The 19,627-nt window shown below is 38.5% G+C and overlaps 1 protein-coding gene across 1 annotated transcript in view; it reads left to right on the plus strand.

The window, feature by feature from the left end:
* LOC135216499 (uncharacterized) overlaps positions 1-19,627 on the plus strand; it is a gene marked incomplete at its 5' end in the record, with an annotated part of 123,124 nt that overhangs the window by 70,148 nt on the left and 33,349 nt on the right. Inside the window, 2 exon segments of the mRNA XM_064251870.1 lie at positions 4,874-5,064; positions 10,134-10,381. Coding sequence (XP_064107940.1) covers positions 4,874-5,064; positions 10,134-10,381 — 439 coding nt within the window.

Genomic DNA, 19,627 nt, shown 5'->3' on the forward strand with positions numbered 1-19,627 from the left:
AAAAAACTTTTTTTCGTCGACGTACCATACGTCAGTTCGGCACCCGACAGACCATTTTCCTCGACGTTTAATACGTGCAATCGGCGTTGAAGGTTTAACAGTCGAATTGCTGTAGTGGGCAATCGACAACTTGGTGGAGCTCATGGCCAGGTACATTCTGGGCAAGAGGAATGTTAGGTAAGGAGTGGTCTTTGCATCAGGACAGGAGACAGGCTATGGAGAAGGCTCATATTAGACCTCTTCGCTATGTTCTTCAACAAGAAACTAAAGGTCTACTGATATGTGGTCCCAGTTCCGTTTGTTGTGGCAGAGGATACCCTTCAGCATCCTTGGGACAATCTAGAACTGTACACCTTCCCTCCATTCTGCCTGATCTGTCATACTGAATGAGGGTTCCAAGAATCTCAGGATGCCCTGGTATAGCTCCTTTGTGACCCCAAGCAGAGTGGTTCCCAGACCTTCTCTGCCAACCTCATGTGGAGAGTTACCACAAGTCTATAGGGTCCCTATCTCTTCATGCCTGGAGACGTCCAGTATCTCTTGCAATTGAGAGGTTTTTCTCACAGAGCAGCCACCCGGATGTCCAGTTACTTCAGGTCTTTGTCAGCCATGTACTAGGGCACGTGGGCTGTCTACTGTGATTGGTATGGTCGATGGGGTTTCTCTCCACTCAGAAGTTCTGTTCAGCAGATAGTGGATTTTCTGATCTTCATCAGAACAGAGAAATGTCTTTCTGTGTCTGCTATCAAAGGCAACAGGGCTGCATTGGGATTAGAAAGATGTGGGCATTACTTCATCTCAGGAAATCTCTATGTTGTTCAAGAGCTTTGAGTGGTATTGTTCACCTAGAGAAGTCAAACTTCCTATATGGGACCTTACTCTGGTTCTAAGTAGTCTCACTTGAGCTCCATTCGAACCACTTGTTGATGGCCAGACAGGGAACTGACTTTGAAAATAGTTTTTCTTCTGGCTTTGTCTTCCTTAAAGTGTTGGAGAGCTCCATGACCTAGATTGTGACTTAAAACACACCAGGTGTTGGGGGTCTGTGGATTCGAATTTGGCCTGGAATCTGTGGCTAAGATTCAGAATCACACTATTCACAATCCTTCCCTGGAGGAATTTGTTAACAACGACCCTCAAGAGTTACTGTTTTGTCCCGTCAGAGCATTGCGTTGCTATCTAAAAAGGCCTTGCCACCTAAGACCTAGAATACCAAGAACACCATTTTGTTTTGGTTATGTGAGGTGATTAGGTAAGCCTAGTCCTCTTCTTCAAGTTCTGTCACCAATACTGTGCATGCAAGAGCACTTGTCAGTGGAGAAATAAGTTCCTCTCTGGCTTTTAAGAACTCCTCTGTTCATAGGATTTTGAATGTTGGTTTCTGGCTTCACCAAACTTACTCGCTTCCTTTTACCTAAGGGATATTGCCCACAGGTCTTGCACACTTTTCTTCTTTGAGTCGATTGATGGCTGCCCAAAAAGTTGTGTAGCTCATCCAGTGTCCCTGGTGGGTTAGTTTCATGCTTACGATGAGTGTGTGGAAGAAGAGAGAATGAGTGAGATGACTGGTCCCTTTCCCTTTTTCATTTCTTCATTTTTACAGTCGGGTTGAAGATTAAACACATCATACACAGGAACTGGCTTGATGCAGGTGAGTACAGCACCCTTACTGTAACAGCACTTTCTTTTTATGTTCCATAAAACATACATATCTGTTTCTCAGTAGCATATACAGTTGGCCCCCGTATTCGCATTCTCCGGATTTGCGGACTCACTGATTCGCGGATTTCTCTCTGGACCATATCTACCCATTTATTTGCGGGGGATTCGGCCATTCGCGGGATTTTCCGACGAAAATAATCACTAATTAGTGTATTTTGATGTTTATTTTCATGACTAAATACATTTTTATGATACAAAAATTATTTACTAATTTTCAAATATTAATTTTGATTAATACTGTATCAGTAAGTTTAATAAGTTGAAATGATATCACATAATAAAAATAATAATTCTCTCTCTCTCTCTCTCCTCTCTCTCTCTCTCTCCTCTGTCTCTCTCTCTCTTCTCTCTCTCTCTCTCTCTCTCTCTCTACTTCAAAGATTTATGTTTTTTTGTATGATAAATAAATGATTTACTATTTTCAAATATCAATATTAATTTATACAGCAATAACATCAATTCATTAAAGAAAATACCATAGTGAATTAGTAAGATTTTAGTTTATAAATTTAAACAATTATGGAAGAATGAAGGAAATCAGAGTCTTCTTTCTCTAACTCCAGGTACTAAAACTGTCAGATATATCAAGTTATGTGACAGGAGGGGGAGGAGCTGTTGTGTTGTTGCCACCAAGTGCTCATGAAATTTCCTTCTCTCTCTCTCTCTCTCTCTCTCTCTCTCTCTCTCTCTCTCTCTCTCTCTCTCTCTCTCTCTCTCTCTCTCTCTCTCTCTCTCTCTCTCATTTACTGAGACTCGAAATTTTTGATAGCACTTGTACTATATGTTTTTAATACTTTCAAATAATAATAATAATAATAATAACTTTAATTACAAAATTCATATTATGTGATAGTATTTTAAAGAAATACAATACTAATCTATCCATGTCACTTTTAATCAAGGTTAACTCTCTCTCTCTCTCTCTCTCTTTCTCTCTCTCTCTCTCTTGCCACACAAGATAATAATGTGTCATAGTGGTAACTCCCTCCCCTCTCTTTCGCTGGAGGCATTATAAGTATTTTTTTGAGAGAACAGAGAGATAAACACTGACTCTCTCTCTCTCTCTCTCTCTCTCTCTCTCTCTCTCTCTCTCTCTCTCTCTCTCTCTCTCTCTCTCTCTTCTCTCTCTCTCTCCGAGATTGAAAGAATTTTTATGGTACTAGTATGTAAAATGTTTATTGATAATTTCAGTTATTTAATAATAATAATAATAAAACTGTAATTACAAAATTCAAAATGGTAGTATTTTAAAGAGATGAAAATGACCTTTCCATTTCACTTGTAAGGATAACTCCTCTTTCTTACTGAGATGAGAGAATCTTTATGGTAGATGAATGTGTTTATTATATTTTCAAATAATAATAATAATAGAAGTAGTAATAATACGATAACTAATTTCAAATGGAAATTCTTCCCTTCGTCTTTTTCTGTATCAATTTTTCTACCTTCTCATAACTCCAGTGACGCTTGGAGCTGGGAAAGTAACAATGCCATACAATGGTCAACGAATTTAATGGTTTTTATGTAATCTCTCTCTCTCTCTCTCTCTCTCTCTCTCTCTCTCTCTCTCTCTCTCTCTCTCTCTCTCTCTCTCTCTCTGAGATGAGATCATTATCATGGACATGTATGTAATAAGTTTATCATTAATACTTTCCAATAATAATGCTATAACTGTAATTACAAAATTCATATGTGAGTATTTTAAATACAATAATCATTCCATTTCACTGTTTTAAATACTGTAAGGACAATTTCTCTCTCTCTCTCTCTCTCTCTCTCTCTCTCTCTCTCTCTCTCTATCTTTCTCTCTCCTCTATCTCTCTCTCTCCTCTCTCTCTCCAAGATACTTGTCCATAGTTGTAACTCTGTCTCTCTTGCTATTGGCTGTTTATATATTTCTAATGGTAGAATGTTTAAGATGACTTTAAAATGATATTAATAATACCAATTCAATGGTATATTTGATGTAGGATAATACTTTTAAGTAGACATTTGGTATTTGAACTTTCAAGATAGGCAGATATAGGTATTTTTAGAGGGGAGTTCTAACTATTCGCGGGTTTGAGCTATTTGCGTTGGTGTCTGGTACACATCTCCCGTGAATACGGGGGAAACACTGTACTCCTCTCCAGCAAGGGGAGTGAGGATTGGTGAGAAACCCTTTGCTTGTGGCCAACATGGTTTGTTGCTTGAATAGATATAGTAGTTCTCTTTGTCTTCCATGGATGCAGTGAATCTGGACATATTACATTGTATTTATTCCCAGAGGACTGAGTTTTAGATACCTATAGTGTATCTAATATCACAGGTATGGACACTCATTTGGAATTCTCATTTCTAGGAAGAGTGGTCATGTGTGCTGAACCTCCAGTCAGTTCAGGATTCTCATACCTCCCTCCAAGTATGAGTCTATCTTATTGTTAAAACTGAGGGGTTGTTCCGCATATGAACAAATGACAACTTTTTTATTAATTTGTATTTTGCATAGCTAACAAACCTGGTCTTAACATGGACTACCTACCTCTATCCCTCTAGTAATCCTGGTTTGGAAGAAAGACTAAATGCATTACAAGGTTCTCCACCTCATCTATGTACTGTTTTAGATGCCAGATGCCACATATTCCTTCCATATACAATTTTTTATTGTTTTTAACTGGTTTCCATCTGGTGCCAAAAGATTTATCCTATTGTTAAGATCTCAGGTTTGTTAGTTATGAAAAATACAAATTAATTGAAAATTTGTCTTTTTAAAGATGTTTGCTTAAAAAATATTTTAATGATTTTTCAGTATTTATGAACATTATTAGCCTGTATAAGTATAGGATGCACTTGAGAAATATATATTCAAAAGAGTTTGTATATCTAATGCTTTGAAGAAAAACATGACTAGAAATAATTTTGTACTAGATGGAGATGGAACAGAGAATGTAGTCAGCTGTATAAGGAAAGTAGAGGGATAGGTTGGAATGTGGAATGAGAAGCTGAATCTACTAATTATGAAAATTATTTTAAAACCTTTACCTTTTCAAGGACAATTGAAATGTAATGAAGTGCTCTTAAGGTGGCTGCAATATGAAAATGGTAATCTTAGGTTGATTAGATAAGCAGTTACTTTAGTTGCAAACTAAATTAACCAATATATTCTATGCAGGGCTGCAGCAATTAGATGTCGAGAAAAAAAGAAAAAGTGGATTGAAAATCTTTCTCTCAAGTATGATGAACTTGGCGCTCATAACTTGAAACTTCAAACTGAAGTTTCATCACTACGTTCTGAGGTTGCTGTCCTGAAGTCTATGCTGTTACAACATAAAGACTGTCCAGTAACTCTGGCTATGCAAGGAGGTTAGTTATGTTTTGTTGTGAATATATTTAGAAAAATTTGTACAAGTTGAGAAAATGAAAGGACCAAAGAAAAACAGTAAGAATATTTTATAAAAGCAAAAATAGGGAAAGTAAAGCATAGGATTCGATTAAAATACCATGTAGGAATTTATTCAAATATATGCTGGAGTACAAGGAAGGAAATTAAACTAAATTACTCAGGTGATGAAGCTTTCCTAAAATGAACAGCATGATTAGACCTAGACATGACCAGGTTGTGGATCGCAGGGATGTATCTCCCATAGGGGGATATGTTATCAGTGCACCTTACATGTCACACTGTAAGCATTGTTTAAGGTTCTTTGCAGCATGCCTTCGCCCCTTAGCTGCAATTCCTTTAATTCCTTTTATTGTACCTCCTTTCATATTCCCTTTCCTCCATCTTGCTTTTTACCCTCTCCTAACAGTTGGTTCTTTGTGTAACTGCAAGGTTTTCCTCCAGTTACACCTTTCAAACTGTTTAGTGTCAATTTCCATTTCAATGCTGAATGACCTCATAGGTCCCAGTGCTTGGCCTATGGCCTAAATTCTATATTCGATTCAGTTCAACGCAGGGAAGTATCAGTACCTCACTTTTCTTGAAGACTGAATATGGGGTAGCAGGTCTGGTTGGAAGGTACTAGTACATGTAGTACATATATGGTTTTGTGTGAAAACAATTTTTTTTAATATTGTTTTTTATCACAGTCCCCTTAATCACATATGTATTGAATAATGAAAATCATTCTTTCTCTTGGTGAGATGTATTCATTCATGGTCTGATTAATCAAGCCGATAGTATGCATCCATCAGAAATGAAATAAAATATCATTATCATATATAAATAATGGGATATATTATAGCGTGAAAAAAAATTTCATATATAATTGTATTCAAATCACGCAGTGAGCAAAACGGTTAAAGCTAATAAGTTAATTTTTTTCTGTTGTATTGTACACTAAATTGTGATCATTTTAGTATATAACACATTGTAAAACAATCAAGGTAACACAGAAAATATTATCACAAAATGATGCATGAATTCGTAACGCACGGATGTAAAAAAAAAGCTGTTTTCAAAAATTCACCATAAATCAAAATATTGTGCTAGTGACTTCCCGTTTGTTGCAAAATGAAGGTAATTGATTGAATATTACTAGACTGTAAGTATTGTAGCTTACAATTGCAGTTTTCGACCATTTCGGTCGAGTTAAAGTTGATCGAAGGATGAATTTTTTTCTATTTATCGTTATTTATATGAAAATATTTCAAAACTGATATATAAGCTACAACCATAGGTTGTTTTTAGTTGTATTCTACATGAAATTGTGCACATTTTCATATGTTAAACTTTATGTAACGGCTAGTTTAAAATGGTGCAAACATTACGACAATCGGAAAAAAAAAATTATGATTTTTCGGAAGAGTTACCGCGCGGACATAAGAAAGTTTATTTCATAAATTCACCATAAATCGAAATATTGTGTTAGAAACTTCAAATTTGTTTAAAAATAAAGGTAAATGATTGAATATTACTAGAATGTAATAGTTTAGCTTAAAATTGCGTTTCTCGACCATTTCTGTCGAGTCAAAGTTGACCGAAGGTTGAAATTTTGGCACTTATCGTTATTTATATGAAAATATTTCAAAACTGATAAAGGCTACAACCATGGGTTGTGTTTTGTTGTATTCTACATGAAATTGTGCACATTTTCATATATAAAACTTTATGTAACAGCTAATTTAAAATGGTGCAAACATTACGACAATCATTTTGGTCAAATGCTTCAGCGATGTGTGAACGAAAGTTTTGAAAATGAGAAAGAAAAGAATTTACCAGTCCAAAGCCTTCCAAGCAAAGTGTCCCTACTTTGCTATGTGCAAGTGCTACTGTTGGGCATTGTTACAAGCCAGTGGTAGCTGTACATGTAAAGCAACCACATGTCCTGCATGGGCTGATGGATAGGCTCCCACTGATTTGGTATTATTCAGCAAGGGATCAGTTCATTGCCTTGATTGTAACTGATTGGTTCCATAATCACTTTTGTAAGGAGGTTATTCGTCTTCAGACACAGGACATTGGCATTGCTAGACATTGGGTAAAGGCTTTGCTTCTCAAGGACAATGCACTTGCACATCCTTATGAAACCCAGTTGGTTGGTGATGAAGGTTGTATTTGCCTCTTAATACAACTGTACTCATTCAGCCATTGGACCAAGGTGTTTTTGTTGCAATAACATAGCTATACCAGGGGAAGATTCTGGAGGTGGCAATGGCAGTATTGGAAGATGAGGAGGGGAATGGCAAGGCTTGAATAATACATGGGGGAATGGACATTGGAGAATCTTCAAAGGTGTTCACTGAAGTCTGCCACATACAACTTCGTTGATGCTTGGAGGGACGTCACTGTAGAGAACCTCAACCATGCCTGGAACAGTGTGCTGAACCAGGGTCTGGGAGTGAGCGCCGAAGCGGATTTTTTTTTTTTTTCTTCAAAAAATCACGCACACTTAGTTTTCAAGATTAAGTTGATTTTTGGCTCCTTTTTTTGTCATTGAGTGAAGTTTAGTATGCATCCATCAGAAATGAAATAAAATATCATTATCATATATAAATAATGGGATATATGATAGCGCGAAAAAAAAATTTTCATATATAATTGTATTCAAATCACGCAGTGAGCAAAACGGTTAAAGCTAATGAGTTAATTTTTTTCTGTTGTATTGTACACTAAATTGTGATCATTTTGGTATATAACACATTGTAAAACAATCAAGGTAACACTAGAGAGAAAATATTATCACAAAATGATGCATGAATTCGTAACGCACGGACATAAAAAAAAGCTGTTTTAAAAAATTCACCGTAAATCGAAATATTGTGCTAGAGACTTCCCGTTTGTTGCAAAATGAAGGTAATTGATTGAATATTACTAGACTGTAAGTATTGTAGCTTACAATTGCAGTTTTCGACCATTTCGGTCGAGTAAAAGTTGACCGAAGGATGAATTTTTTCTATTTATCGTTATTTATATGAAAATATTTCAAAACTGATATAAGCTACAACCATAGGTTTGTTTTTAGTTGTATTCTACATGAAATTATGCACATTTTCATATGTTAAACTTTATGTAACGGCTAGTTTAAAATGGTGCAAACATTACGACAATCGGAAAAAAAAATTTATGATTTTTTCGGAAGAGTTACCGCGCGGACATAAGGAAAACGTTTATTTCATAAATTCACCATAAATCGAAATATTGTGTTAGAAACTTCAAATTTGTTTAAAAATAAAGGTAAATGATTGAATATTACTAGAATGTAATAGTTTTAGCTTACAATTGCGTTTCTTGACCATTTCTGTCGAGTCAAAGTTGACCGAAGGTTGAAATTTTGGCACTTATCGTTATTTATATGAAAATATTTGAAAACTGATAAAGGCTTGAACCATGGGTTGTGTTTTGTTGTATTCTACATGAAATTGCACACATTTTCATATATAAAACTTTATGTAACAGCTAATTTAAAATGGTGCAAACATTACGACAATCATTTTGGTCAAATGCTTCAGCGATGTGTGAACGAAAGTTTTGAAAATGTTTCGAAAGAGTTTTTTCTAAAATTTGCTACACGTGACATTTTCTTACAGTTTTGAAATATATGACAGATTTCACTCTTATGAAGCGTATTATGACCTTATTGTATTCAATAATCACGTTTCCGCATTGAAATAATAGATAAATATGGAGCCTGCTTGGTTGCCAGTTAGTGAATTTTGAATGAAATCCTATGGAATCATGTCGCATGAGATTTGAGCATCACTGCACATATTATAGCAAAGATTTTGCTGTCTCTTCTCTCCTCAACAATACCACGACGCACGATAACTTTAAATCATTCATTCATTATTCCGAAGAAATATAAACGGCCGCTCCCTTTACCTCAAGTTTGCTGTGTATCTCCGCAATGACAAATGATTTTGTTAATCGTTCTTGCTAAATTTTATTGTGAATAGCTTTGATCTTGCATTTACTATTTTATTGACATAGTTCAACTAGACTGTCTCACTTGGCACATTGAACACTGGCTCAATTAGGACTTTTTTTCTCTCTCTCCCTCTCCCTTTTTTTTTTATTGCATTTGTTTTCATATTTTATCATTACGTTAAGATTATTCCCTATTTATGTGAATTGTTATCGTTTTTACATACATACCATACATACAGTAATATTTTAACTCTCTCTTCTCCTTCTCTTCTCAACATATCAACACTCCCTTGTTCAGTCTCAAGTCAGCTGGGCATGACGTCACCACGGTTATGTACAATTTTATAAAGTTAAACTTGTAAGACCCCATAGGCTGTTGAATACAAGTATAAACTAGATAATCAGTCAGTTCGAAGTACAACCATTTGTTCGACAAACAATACAAAATTTTCTCGAAAATTTCGTTTGAATAACGGAAAGTTTGACATTAGAAACGTTTAACAAATAAGGTACCACTGTATTAGAGAAAGAAAGCTGCTATTTATGCAAGCTTATTTGGTTCAAACCATGTATATATGTGAACAAACATTTAGTCTATTCAACCAGAATAAGTAAAATATTCACAGCAGGGTGAGTGATAAAAATGTGCACTATGTTTTAAGACTGGCAACCTTGAATTTCCATCATAACATAAAAAAGCTTGTGCATGAATTTCATTGTCAAAAATCTCATTTACAAAACAGGTGAGCAGCTATTTTTTTTACCCATAAGCATCTAGAAGCTGTTTATTATATATTATGTAAAATCTAGTGGCCCTCAATTAGATGTATGATTGATTTTTGGGACCCAGTAGTCCAAAAGGTTGTGCAATGCTCCCCGGGATTAGTTAATTACGTCAAGGATTTACTGTAGAATAGTGATAATTTTTGATGAAAGAAAGGAAGCCTAGTAAACAAAATTCGTGTGTATGCCACATTTGATATTCTAGACTTTCCATTGCCTCAAACACACTTTATAGGTCTTTGACAATCAGTTATTAAAAGTTTTTCCACACTTTTGTTTTCAGAAGGCTCCGTCGATAATATGAGTAACTGTGATAATCTAGCACCATTACCATCGGTCTTTGCTCCCCTGTCAGAAGTACGAATATCAAGCCAAACTACACACAAACCTCGCACCAGATCACTGTCACTACCATCAATCCCATCATCCACTGTAACTTCTGTAGAACCTCTTCCAGTTAACTTATCAAGTTCTACATACACTTGCCCAGCTTCATCATCAGTTACCACATCTGTATCGTCATCAACAAAGGTAATTTGTTTTCCGTAATATTATGTTTTTTGGTATTCATGATTACTTGTTGTGTGCTACATTTTAGATTGAAGTTACCTTTTGCTTTGTGTATAGCACTGCTTATATACCTCATATTCTTGTGTGTGATGATTTTGGAACAAGATTAGCTTCCAAAATTGTTTTATCTATGTGTACAGTTAGTATAATATTGTTTAATAGTTGCTATTTGCATCGTGTAGCAAAACTTTCCCACATAGAGTATTATTTTGAATCTCCAAAAAGCTTATTCTTGTTTCTTAAAAACTGCTTGTTTCTTCACTCACTAAACACTCACAGTTACTATACACTCACACTCACTAAACACACACTTACTATACACTCACTAAACATTTACACTTAACATACACTCACACTCAAAAATGCTAAACACTCACTGATTAGTCAAAGATCACTAAGCACTCACTATATACTAAATGCTCACTAAGCACTCATGAAACACTAAGCACTCACAATATAAACACAATACCTCAAACACTCGGTAAACATTCACTAAACACTCGCTTAATCCTAAACATTCATTAAACACTAAACAATCACTAAGCATTCACTATACATTTTCACTATACACTAAACACTCACTAAAGACTCATTAAACTAAATACTCACTAAATGATAAATGCTCATTAAACCCCTAAACACTCATTAAACAGTGAATGACCATCCACTCATCACTCACTAAACATTCACTAAACACTACATTCACTAAACATTCATTGATTACTTACACACTAAACATTCACAAAGCATTCTAAAATTCTAAAGACTTAACTAAACGTTCACTGAATACTTGCATAATAAAGATTCAGTAACATTCACAAAACGCTAAACGTTCAGTAAACATTCACTAAACCCTAAACTAAACTTTCACACATGAAACTTACTGAACAATTACATAGCTATACGCTTCCTACTTTACGACAGTCAAAATCCCAAATTTCTCGGCGCTAACGGTGCTGCTGACGTGTAGGTGATATGACCCCGCCCACTTTCAGGGATCCACGGTACTACTGAGTTTTGCTTGACAATTCGTTTCCTGCCGCCCACGGTGAAACACCCGTGTATTTCGCTGCAGTCAACTGTTCACCATTTTGTTTGACACCCGATTTGGTGAAGTACAATTTTCTTGGTTGTTTTTTGTGTTTGACGGCATAGCTGCTTTCTTTATTCATCTGTTTAGTGTGAGTTATGTCAGATTCAGGTTCATCTGTTAGGTTTTGCAGCGAAGGCTGCAAAACTAGATTAGCCAAATTATGTTATGACCCACACTCAAAGTGCGTGAAATGTAGGGGGCAAGAGTGTACTAAAGAGCGTACATGTAATGAATGTGAAGATCTAGATGATCAAGGATGGAAGAGTTTTTTGTCTCACCTTGATAAGATGGAAAAAGGTAGGAAAAGAAAGGCAGCCATTAGGGGGGCTAGATTAGAGTCAACTCCTTTGCCGTCAGAGGCTAAGTTGCCCGTTTTGTCTTCTCCTATTTTGTCAAACGTCTCTCCTATTGATAGTCCTCCTACTTCAGTACATCTTACTCTGGCTCAGGTTCCCCATGCTTCTGATTCTGACACCATTGCCCAATTAGAAAATAAGATGGATAGGAAATTTGAGCTGCTTGCTAAATCTGTCATGGATTTAGGCATACAGTGGTCCCCCCGTATTCGCGGGGGATGCGTACCAGACCCCCCCGTGAATAGTTAGAACCCGCGAATGTTTGGAACCCCTTTGAAAATGCTAATAACAGCCTATTTTGTTAGTTAAAACTCAAGAAAAACCCACTAAAAATTTTCATACTTGGTTTTTTTAATAGTTTTATCACAAAAAGTGCATTTTATAATGAAATTCATAAAAAAAACCCAGGAATTTGTGGATATTTATCATAGAAAAATACCGCGAATGAGCGAATTTTCCGCGAATAATGCAGGGAAACATTCCCCAGAGAAATCCGCGAATGTGTGAGTCTGCGAATATGGGGGGTCCACTGTACATCTTTTCGTGAATTTGTGACTAAGTCTAGTGAAGTGAAAAGTGTAAGTGTCGTATCCGAGGAGGCGGCTGTCCGTCCCTCCACGTCTCCTAGACTGAGGTCACTGTCCCGCTCCCCAGCACCTGGGAGAAGACATACCGTGAGTCGAAGGGAGACTGGAGGGGTTTGCCCACGGGCGGCCGTCGACTCAGTCGTGAATTTCGACTCGATTACTGTAAAGAAACACCATTGGAAAGGTGTAGATGTGTCTGGTGTAGGTTTGTCGTCGGACTCGGAGGTGTGTTCGCCTGATACCAGGCGAAAGAAGTGGAGTGAAGTGTCATGCCCGTTGAAAAGGCGAGCAGTGCCATTGGATAGTTCGTTATCACTTGTGAAGAGAGGGAGGGAAAAAAAAGAGTCCTCAACCCTCGTGTAGCTTTTGGGAGAACCCTATGTATCTTTCGCCTAGTAGAGGTTCGGGTGCTGTTCGCAAGCGATCTCGCGAGGTATCAGTGTCGGACTCGCATAGTTTTGTCTCGCCCGACTGAAACCAGGAAAGTTTTGACTCGTTCGCCAGCTAACGAGAGAGAGAGTTCGACTCGCAAGTTTTCATCAAGGAAGTTGTCTCCTTTGCCCGCACCATCGGGAAATGATGCGAACAACAAAGAAGAAGCTTTTTTGGAACCGTTGAGACAGCTTCAGGACTTGGTTAAGTCGCTGAAGAAAGTTAAGTCTTATACGGATGAAGAAGCCAAGCAGTCGACAACGTCGGATGGGGAGGATCAGTCGGAACAAGAATCGAAAGCGGCTTCTGCTTACTCCAACTTGATGAAGTTTTTGTTGGCTTCTTATCCAGAATTCGAGCTAGCTCCTCCATCTTCGCCTCCTTCTACCTTTGTTAAGGATAGGAAAGTACTTTCGGCGAGTCTACCTAAACTGGTGCTTTCGCAGTTGGCGAAGAGTCTTCAAAGAAGCGAAGTGGCTGGAGAAGAAGAGGGAGTCTGGTAAAGCCGCCTTCGCTGTCCCACCGTCCAAGTTACAGAAGACATAAATTTTATGCTACCGGAGAATTACCCTCTTTGGGAGTCGCTGCCTCCGCCCAAAGGGATTTCTCAGGTCTGGTGGATGCTAACAGAAGGACAGCGTTTTCGTCGGCGAAAATTTTCTTCTCTTCGCCTGATTTCGACCACCTGATTAAAAACCTGTTTAAGGTAATAGAAGTTTTCAGCTTCTTAGATTGGACTATTGCTGCATTAGCAAGGAAAATAGAGGATTGTCAATCTCTGGAGGATAGCTTGGCGACAGACTGGCTTGATGTATTATCGTGTGCCGACAAGGCAGTCAGGGATGGCTCAGGGGAACTTGCATCTCTTTTTACTCTGGTCATCCTTAAAAAGAGAGAACTTTGGTGCTCTTTCACCTCCAAGGGAGTCACTTCTAACCAGAAGTCTGCTCTCATGTTTGCACCTTTATGTAAGTCGCATTTATTCCCTGAACAGGTTATTCAGCAAGTTCTTGCCGATCTGGAGAAAAAGTCTACCAATGACTTATTGACTCGTTCGTCGACGCGACGCCCCAAGGAGACACCACCTACAGGAGCTAAAGGGTCACCTCTTCAGAAGCACCCTTTTCAGGGGGGAAAGGCTAGATGGCAACCCAGACCAAGGACTAATTTGCGTCCACAAGCCACAGCCAGTAAGAAACCACCCTCAAGACAATAGGACAAGTAGGGAATTTTACCCTCACACACCTGTAGGAGAAAGACTCCGCCTGTTTTGGCAGGAATGGAGTCGAAGAGGGGCGGAACAGTGGGTGATCACAGTATTAAGAGAAGGTTATGTGATCCCGTTTGTGCAAGATCCATCACTGTCGAGTATTCCCATCGCCTTGACAGCATACTCGCAGGGATTAGAAAGAGCTTTGGCTCTTGCCAAGGAAGTAGAAGCTCTGATTTCCAAGAAGGCCATAGAAATAGTGGAAGACATCTCACCGGGCTTTTACAACAGGCTGTTCGTTGTCCCCAAGTCATCGGGGGGCTGGAGACCTGTCCTGGATGTGAGTGCACTCAATATCTTTGTTCTGAAGATGAAGTTTCGTATGGAAACCAACCGGTCGGTCATGTCAGCTCTTCGACCAGGAGACTGGATGGTATCGCTGGACATGAAAGATGCATATTTCCATGTACCTATTCATCGGAGCTCCAGGAAATATCTACGGTTCGTTTTCAACGGCAGAGTTTATCAGTTCAGAGCGCTCTGTTTCGGACTTTCGACAGCCCCACAAGTATTTACTCGAGTCCTGGCCCCAGTAAGTCGATGGTTACATTTGATGGGAATCAATATTGCTTTTTATCTGGACGACTGACTTCTAAGGTCCGACTCCAGTCTCCAGTGTGTGAGGGATTTAAATCGGACACTATTATTAACACAGCAACTGGGATTAGTAATGAATTCAGAGAAGTCACAGTTAGTATTGAGTCAGAGGATTCCATATTTGGGCATGATTCTGGACTCACAAGCTTTTCGGGTTTTTCTCTCCCCGAGGAGAATAGTCTCTCTCCTAGAGTCTGTACGGAAGCTGTTAAACTGCTTGTCCTGCACGGCTCTGGAGTGGATGAGCCTGTTAGGGACTCTCGCTTCGGTAGAGACCTTTATTACTCTTGGCCGTCTTCACATGAGGACGCTACAATTTTACCTAAAGGCCAGATGGGGCCGGAAAATTCAACCGGATTCGACTATTATTCCAATCTCCGAGGAAATCAAGGAAGATCTTCGTTGGTGGTTGTCGGAGGAAAGAGCTCAGGAGGGTTTGTCCCTCGAAAGAGCGAACCCAGAGCTAGAATTTTATGCTGACGCATCAGACTCAGGATGGGGAGCCCTGTTGGGGAAAGAGAAGACATCAGCATCTGGACGGAACAGGAGAGAGGTCTTCATATCAACATAAAGGAGCTGAAAGCAATTTTTCTTGGGCTTCAAAGTTTCACCCCTCTAGTCAAAGGGAAGAAAGTTGCGGTGTTCTCGGACAACACTACAGCTCTGTCATACATAAGGAAACAGGGAGGGACACATTCGTTCTCCCTGTACAGAATGACGGAGCATCTTCTTCTGTGGGCGAATTCGCACAAAGTGACTCTCTTCCCCAGGTACGTGCAAGGGAAGCTCAACGTTTTAGCAGACGAATTCAGTCGTGCGCATCAGGTTCTTCCGACGGAGTGGACATTGGATATCAGTTTGTCAGGATCTATGACGGTTGTGGGGACAACCAACGATAGACCTCTTTGCAACGTCCAGGAACAACAGGCTTCCTCTTTTCTGTTGTCCGGTTCCGGACCTGTTAGCCTGGAAAACGGATGCAATGCTTCTTGACTGGTCAGGTCTGAATGTTTACGCATTTCCACCATTTGCGATGATCAGAGAGGTATTAAGCAAGTTCCAGAGTCACCAGAACATTACGATGACTAATAGCTCCTTTTTGGCCCAGAAAGGAGTGGTTCCCGGATCTCCTAAGGATGTTAGTAGACTTCCCCAGGCTTCTGCCACAAATTCCATCACTACTCAAACAGCCCCATTTTGACAGAAATCACCAAGGGTTGTCGTATCTCGCTCTGACAGGATTCAGACTGTCTGGGATTTGGTCAGACCGAAAGGTTTTTAAAGAAGAGCGGCAGAGGCTATTGCTAACTGTAGAAGTGTCTCTTCTGCCAAACTCTATCAGTCAAAATGGGGAGTTTTTAGAAATTGGTGCAGAGAAAGTCACACAACTTCTTCTAAAACCTCTATACAAGAGATAGCAAACTTCCTAATATATCTGAGAGACATTAGGAAGTTATCAACTTCGACAATAAAAGGATACAGATCCATGTTGGCGTCAGTTTTTAAACATAGAAACTTAAATATATCTAATAACTCGGACATCAGCGACTTGATTAAATCTTTTGAGTCCTCTAGGACAAGGAGACCAGGTTTAGTGGACTGGAATTTAGACGTAGTATTGTCCTGGCTCTCTAAAGCAAATTTTGAACCTCTTAATTCGGCTTCTTTGAAGGATCTTACTAAGAAGACATTATTCTTAGTCGCCTTAGCTTCAGCTAGTAGAATCAGCGAGCTGCAAGCAATGAGCATAGAGATAGGATTCACACAAGACGAAGCTGTGTGTGCCTATACTACTCAGGATTTTTTAGCGAAGAATGAAGATCCTTCGAGACCATGGCCTCGTTTCTTCTCCATTCGAAGCTTGTCAGGATTAGTAGGAGAAGAGGACGAAGAACGTTCTTTGTGTCCGGTGAGAGCACTGAAATTTTATATTCATAAAACAGAGGCGTTGAGAGGAAGTTCAAACCGATTGTGGTGTTCGGTTAAAGATCCGAGCCGTCCTATGTCTAAGAACGCAATTTCGTTCTTTTTAAAGAGCCTGATTCAGGAAGCACACACGTCAGTAAGAGATCAGACTCTACAGGTGTGTAAAGTTAAAGCCCACGAGGTTAGGGCAGTAGCAACTTCCATGGCTTTTAGACATAATACGTCGCTAGCATCTTTTTTTGCAAGCTACGTTCTGGAGGTCGAGATCGGATTTTGCTCTCCATTACCTGAAGGATGTGGAAGCAACGTTTGATAATTGTTGTCGTTTAGGACCTTTGTCGGTGATGGGCATGGTGTTGGGAAAGGAAGCATAGGGGGATTTGGTCCAATTCCCCTTCCTTTTGACTATCTCTTCGTCTTGATTAGAAGGTGGTCGAGTTTTGGGGAAGCCTGGGGGTACACGGTACCAGGAGTACCTTCCAGTTTTTATGGTAGGGTTTGGTTTATTTTTTTATGGTTATGTGTAGGTGATGGTCTTTGATTGTTATTTTAATCTGGTCATAGCCCAGGGCAAGGGCGAATATTATTTCATTCTGATCAACCATCGGTGAACCTCCATGGTTGCAGAATACCCACTAGTAGTAGGAACGATCCTGGCCACTACTGCCACGTTCCCTACAAGTGATGAGAGCGCCGACCAGAGGCAGTATTCTCCTGCAGCTGCTCTCTCACGAGGTAAGGTACTACAACATTCTTGCAATGTGAGTTTTTTCTTATTTGCATTAAAAGTCCATATACCCACCAGCCGGGTAATATGGATTCAGCTATGTAATTGTTCGGTAAGTTTCATGTGTGAAAATGGTATTTTTATAATAAAATAAGGTTTCACACATACTTACCGAACAATTACATGATTAAAGCCCTCCCTCCTCCCCACAGATGGACAGGGCGGCTCAACGAATTGTCAAGCAAAGCTCAGTAGTACCGGGGATCCCCGAAAGTGGGCGGGGTCGTATCACCTACACGTCAGCAGCACCGTTAGCGCCGAGAAATTTGGGATTTCGACTGCCGTAAAGTAGGAAGCGTATAGCTATGTAATTGTTCGGTAAGTATGTGTGAAACCTTATTTTATTATAAAAATACCATATTTACTCATAAACATTCAATAAACACTTACTCATTAAACCCTAAAAATTTGCTAAACACTTATTCCTTAAACATTAACAATAAAAAAAATCACAATCGCGCAAATCTCTGTTCAATTTGTGGATTAGCAGACCTTTAAAAATGGCCACAAGGCTTTGCAATGTCCCCCTGGTGAAGACCACTGAACTACATAGTACTGATATAGAGATCACAACTCCAGGTATATACCCTCTATGGATAATGCTTACAAATGCTGCTGTTAGTGAATTTAAGGCCAACAGAGGCAGGTTTGAAAAATTCAAAAAGAGAACAGGCATACATAATGTGCCTGCTTCAGTGATTTAGGACATGTTTGCAAAGTAGGGTGATGTAAAAGATTTTGTGGAGAATTATCATCCCAACAAAGATCTTGTAATCTGTGTCTCCAACATCTTTAATGACAATGCCGTGTTTCACTTCAGGCAAATTTTAAAGAGATGCCAGAAACAAATGTCTCTGGGCAGTTTTGTCGTGCAACATAGGTCCAATGACACAAGCTGGTCCTAGTGCCAATAGAATTGAAATTCACAAGCTGATAGTTCAACTTGTGAATTCTAACGATAAGTATTGTTCTGTATTGTCACTATATGTCGTTATCAGTTTGCAGTCGTATGACACATTGTGTGGAATTTTTCATACCACTGTATTAATGTTTAAATTATAGTTAAAGTATGTTTTCAAGAAGAAATAATTATATAAAGCAAATTACTGAGTATTTTTTGCCATCAGCAGTCAAATAATTACAATCATGGTAATGTTCAAATTTAGTGCCATCACGACGTACGTCTATAAATAGAACAGACGTAGAGGGCAGTCTTTGGATAACAGATCTCCATGGCAACCAGCCAGCCAATCAGGTTTTAGCTGTATTATGTCTGAGAAAGAATGTTTTGCTTGTATGAAGTTGACAATGACGTGTGTGTTTAGAATACGTATTTTCTAACAGTACTATATGTATGTTACTGATTACATGAAGAATAGAATAAATTCCTTCTCATTACTGAGTGCAAAATTGTTGGTTCAGAGATTCTTCTGCAACAAAAGCTTGATTGTTTTCTTTTTCAGAAGATATTTACTAATGCTGCACTGACATACCTTCAAAACTAAAATTAGTCTCAGTTTCTGGATGAATGTTAATCCATTTCTGTTTACATGCTGGTCACATGTTAACATGTCTTACAACAATTTTTTTTCGTCTTCCAAAGATGTACGTATTACCTGTACTGCACGTTTTTTAAAACATTATGAATACACAAACAAATTAGCAGTAACTCTTCCTGAGAGAGAGAAGAGAGAAAAGAGGAGAGAGAGAGAGAGAGAGAGAAATTAGCAGTAACTCATCCTGAGAGAGAGAGAAGAGAGATAGAGAGAGAGAGAGAGAGAGAGAGGAAGATTTTTTTGAGAGAGAAGAGGCGAGAAGAGAGAGAAGAGGAGGGATTTTTTACCTACAAAAATAGATTCAATAGTACTAACTTTATATAATTCACTGCATACAGAGATTTACTTATATCTCGTGTAGGTCAGATTTTCAGTAAAATTCAACAAGTGTGAAATTGTAATGGTCAGAATTTTAGTAAATTTTTTTTTAATTGTCTCATTTTGCTCGTGTAAATACTGTTCGTCTTCAGGACTTTATTTGTGTATTTTAGTAAGAATTGATAATCCTTTGGTATTTGTCATCCAATCTCAATCATATAAGTGCAAGAAGAATAGCAATACAGTGTTTTGCTTTACTATGTAAAGGAGACTGAAGTATGAATA

This window comes from Macrobrachium nipponense, chromosome 6 (genome assembly GCF_015104395.2).
Source record: "Macrobrachium nipponense isolate FS-2020 chromosome 6, ASM1510439v2, whole genome shotgun sequence".
Classification (NCBI taxonomy): Eukaryota; Metazoa; Arthropoda; class Malacostraca; order Decapoda; family Palaemonidae; genus Macrobrachium; species Macrobrachium nipponense.